The 4,542-nt window shown below is 48.0% G+C and overlaps 1 protein-coding gene across 1 annotated transcript in view; it reads left to right on the plus strand.

Annotated features, from left to right (window-relative positions):
* Nucleotides 1–4,542, plus strand: part of TRIM14 (tripartite motif containing 14) — a 30,729-nt gene that overhangs the window by 17,297 nt on the left and 8,890 nt on the right. The window contains exon 4 of the mRNA XM_015560457.1: nt 3,620–3,782. Within this exon, the coding sequence (XP_015415943.1) occupies nt 3,620–3,782 (163 nt within the window). The remainder of the gene's footprint in view (nt 1–3,619; nt 3,783–4,542) is intronic.

Genomic DNA, 4,542 nt, shown 5'->3' on the forward strand with positions numbered 1-4,542 from the left:
TTAGTTTGTTTGGTATTAAGTAAGGCAACGCATCCTTCATTGATGTTTTTAAAGCAATTTTTTACTTTTCTTGTGTTTATTCTCCCCCACTGGGGATCGAGCCCACAAGCCAGGCCTGTGCCCTGACCAGATAGCAAGCCAGCGACTCTTTGGTACACGGAATGCTGCTCAACCAACTGAACCACACTGGCCAGGGCTCCCCCTGACAATTTAACATTTGTTTAATCTGCATGTTAAGACTTATTTGGAGTGTGCCCAATTTATAGACTGAGTTGGAGATAAATAGCATCTTTTTAAAAAATATTTTTTTAATTGATTTCAGAGAGGAAGGGAGAGGAGAGAGATAGAAACCTCAATGATGAGAGAGAATCATTGATCCGCTGTCTCCTCCACACCCCCTACGGGCATCATCAAGCCTGCAACCTGGGCATGGCCCTGCCCAGGAATCACACTGTGACCTCCTGGTTCATAGGTCGTTGTTCGACCACTAAGTCACCGTGGCTGAGCCAAATAGCACCTTTATAGTAATGAATCTTCCACAACCAGGGATATGTTTTTTTCTTCCACCCATTCAGATTATTTTATGTCTTTCATTACAATTCTATACTTTTCTTTATCTAGGTCTTTACAGCTTTTTTTTCAGTTTTATTTCTAGATACATTGCTATATTATCCATTATTTTAAAAGGACCTTTATTGCTCCCTGCATGTTCCAATTGGTTATGGCGGGTCCTTAGGAAAGCTTGAGTTCTTGTAAGTTGATCTTGTCCCTGACTGAACCTTGCTTTTAGATGTCGTAATAGTTTTTTCATGTTGATTATCCTAGATTTCCTAGTTGGCGCTCACATCATCTGCAATGGGTTTTCTTTTTAGGCTCATGCAGAGTCAAGTAAAATCTGGCTGACAGGGAAATTCACTGAACTCAGATTGCTACTTGATGAAGAGGAAGTCCTGGCCAGCCAAGAAATTCATCGATAAGAATACCCAGCTTACCCTCCAGGCATACGGGGAAGCAAATCAATCGTGTGAGGACCAAATTGACGTCTTGAACAGTCTCTCCGACAGGGTCTGCAGTATCAGCCAGGAGCCCGACCCTGTCCAGCTGTTGCAGGTAATGCTGGGTTTCTGCTTCACCGCTGCCACCTGCCAGCCGCCACCCACATTTCATCATGGTTACTATGGCATTGAGCACAGTATTTACACACTGAGTTAATACACAGAGAATTGCCTTGTTAGCAAGTAGACTTTCTTCCCCTACACAAGTGGTCAGGAAACAGACGTAGTTAGGAACGTAATGTATATCTTGGACTAATGAAATAACATTTACAGCCACCATCATGGTTCTTAGCTTTAATATTTACTAGAACTCTGCAAAGTGGATAGTCTCACCCCACTTTACAAATGGCAAACTGAGGCTCAGGGAGCTGAAGTGACTCATTTGAGGTCACCCAGCTGGTAGGTGGCAGAGGTGGGACCGGAACCCAGGTTTCTCTGACTCTAAAGCTGCAAAGCATCATTGCCCAGGCCTCTACCTATACAGTCTTCATTGAGACACCCCTCCGGGATAGGCAAGATCCTGTCAGCTACTGAGAAGACCTCAAGAGCTGGGCCGCAGTTTGCTCACGAGGGAGAGAAGAATGGTACTCCTCGGCCACTGGGCTCTCTGGAGGTTATTACCATAACGGAGAGAGAGTGTCTAAGAAATACCCTCTATGATGTTCATGCTACACTTAGTGAAAGCATGTGTTGAGGGTGGTGTTCCTGTCTTCGAGGAACCAGGGGAGAAACTCCTCTCTTCTGTCGATACTCCTGGGCAGTCACCTGTGCATTTGGATTGCTTTCCACTCACGTACGTCTTCCTGTTTCCTTCTTTGCTATGGCTTCTGGGAAGCTCAGAGCTAAATATGTTTCAAGTAGCTGGGCTGTGACTTCATGGCATGTGTTTTGTGCCTCACCTCCCTCTGTTTTCCAGCTTACGTTCTTATCCTGGTTTCCTCTTTGCTTCACTTCTCCCCCGGTAAAGGGAACTCTTGCAGTATTAGATAACCTTTGAAAGTTGCTTTAAAGACTTCTGGGACGAGGCAGGGTAGGTATAAAGGTGGCACCGAGTCTAACCACAGATTTGCATGGGTTCTGGCTGGAAAAATAGCACAAATAAATTTGTCAGTGCAAAACCAGTCAAGCCAGGCCCTGGTGGATATTTCCACTCGTGTGCCTTTATGTGGCCTTAGTCAACTCAGCCTGTGTCTCATTGTTATGACTTGAAAAATAAACAAACCTACATAGACACAGACAACAGCATGGTGATGACCAGAGGGGAAGGGAGCTGGGGGAAGTGGGAAAGGGCAAAGGGGGATAAATGGTGATGGAAGGAGACTTGACTTGGGGTGGTGAACACACACTACAGTATACAGTTGATGTATCGTAGAGTTGTATATCTGAAACCTATATATTTTACTAACCAATGTCGCCCCAGTAAATTCAAAATAAAAAATTAGCCTAACAAAAAATTCTGGGTGAGGTGCTGTCCTATGCACAATGGTTACTGTACTTTGAGGCACAGGAGGAGACATTTGTTTGTTTCTTTTAAAATAATGGTACCCCTGCCCAGCTGGCATGGCTTGGTGGTTGAGCATCGACCTATGAACTAGAGGTCACGGCTTGAGCCCCAGTGTGGGGCGTGCAGGAGGCAGCTGACCAATAATTCTCTCTCATCGTTGATGTTTCTATCTCTCCCTCTCCCTTCCTCTCTGAAATCAATAAAAATATATTTTAAAAATAAATAAATAAAAATAAAAGAATGGTACCCCTTAGGGATAGCTGATTCAAAGGGCTGCTCCATGGAGAAGAATGTTATTATTCCTCCATCACAGGTAGAGTTTCAAGGCTTTGCCATCTCTCTTTTTTTAATTCTCTGGTGCCAAAGCTACTGATTTCCACCATTCATCATTCCTTCCACTTGCTCGTTCATTTATTCATCAAATGTTCAGTGAGCAACCTCTTCTGCCCAGGCCCCAGCTCATGGGGGGAAAGACATTCTCAGAAACAGGATTTACAACACAGTTCAAGTGAGCTAGCAAAAGTGTGGCCGAGAAAGGTCCAGTTCTGCATAGGGGATCAGAGAAGACTTCTAGGAGGAGGTGACAGTGGAGCAGGGTGTGGGAGGACCAGGAGGAGCTCACTGGGTGCATATAGAAGGATGAAGCAGAGGGGACATTCCAGGCAGAAAGGAACCACGTGTGCGTGTGAGAGCTTGGAGGGCTGGAGAGCCACCTGCGTTCAGCCTGGCCGGAGGTGAGCAGAGTGCAGGTGCAGGGGAGCTGGGAGATGCAGCTTGATCGGGAGGCCATGTTTGTTGATGAAGAGCTTTACATACCCGGCCATGGAACTTAGACTTTGTTCCGTATAGAGATGGGGACCGGGGGAGTGTTTTGAACCGAGGAATGACAGTCTGCTGTGTGGGGCCTGCTGTGTGGGGTCTGCTGTGCGGTCATTCCTGGGGGCGGGGCCCTAGCTGACCAATGGTGCCAGGGCAGGGTGGGGTGGGGCCTGCACTTGGTGGCCAGGGTTTGTTCCTGGTGCAGCCGTGGAGCCACCCTGAACCCCCTGTGTTCCTGCAGGAGTTCATGGCCACTGAGCGGGAGCTGAAGCAGCAGATGCGCTTGGGGGAGCTGTGCCACCCTGTGCCCCAATCCTTCGCGCCCATCAAGACCTTCTTCAAGGGCCTCGTGGAAGCCATGCAGAGTGTGGTACAGACGCCCCTAGAGGCTCACTTGAAGGACAGTAAGTCACCGTGTGACCGACTCTGTGTCCCTTACTCCCTTAGTGCCCTTTAACCCAGAGACAAAGGGAAGACTGCCACCAAGAATCATGTCTCCCACACAGAGGCCTTTGGCTGGGTGGTCGAGGACTCCTGGGCTTGCACCCAACTGACCTCTGACTTCACTGAGCCCTGCTCCCCCTCCTGAGACCTGCTCTGCCCCTTAAAGCCACACTGCTCTGCTCCCGCCATCAGTCACTCCTGGGATTCTGCCTGCTCTGGGGTCCCAGCCGGGAGGGCCAACTCCTCCTCTTCCTCCGCCTGGTCAAGTCCCACCGTCCCTGCAGCACCTTGGACTCTACCCCTCTGTTCTTCCTCTCCAGAGCCCGCCCCATTTCCTGCCTGGGGTCTATTTTTTTTTTTTTTTGCCTGGGGGTGTTTTTGGTGCATGGATCCTTCCCTGCCTCTCGTACATGCCTGGATGGCAAGAACCATTTTGGGTCCAGCTCTGAGGTTCCTGCAGGGCCTGAAACAAAGCAGGTGCTCAGAAATATCTGTTCATTCATTCATTCATTCATTCATTCATCTCTATTATGATTCATTCAGAGCATTTATGGAGCCCCTATTCTGTGTAAGGCACAGCTCTTGCCTTTGTGGTACTCAGTCTTTTAAGGGGAAGACACACAACAAATGAATATATGTCAGCAGTAAGTGCTCCGAAGAAAAATAAAGCAGGTTAAGTGGAATAAAGAGTGAGGAGGAGGGGGAGGGGGAGGGGAGGAG

The sequence above is a fragment of the Myotis davidii genome, unplaced genomic scaffold, assembly GCF_000327345.1.
Source record: "Myotis davidii unplaced genomic scaffold, ASM32734v1 scaffold534, whole genome shotgun sequence".
NCBI lineage: Eukaryota > Metazoa > Chordata > Mammalia > Chiroptera > Vespertilionidae > Myotis > Myotis davidii.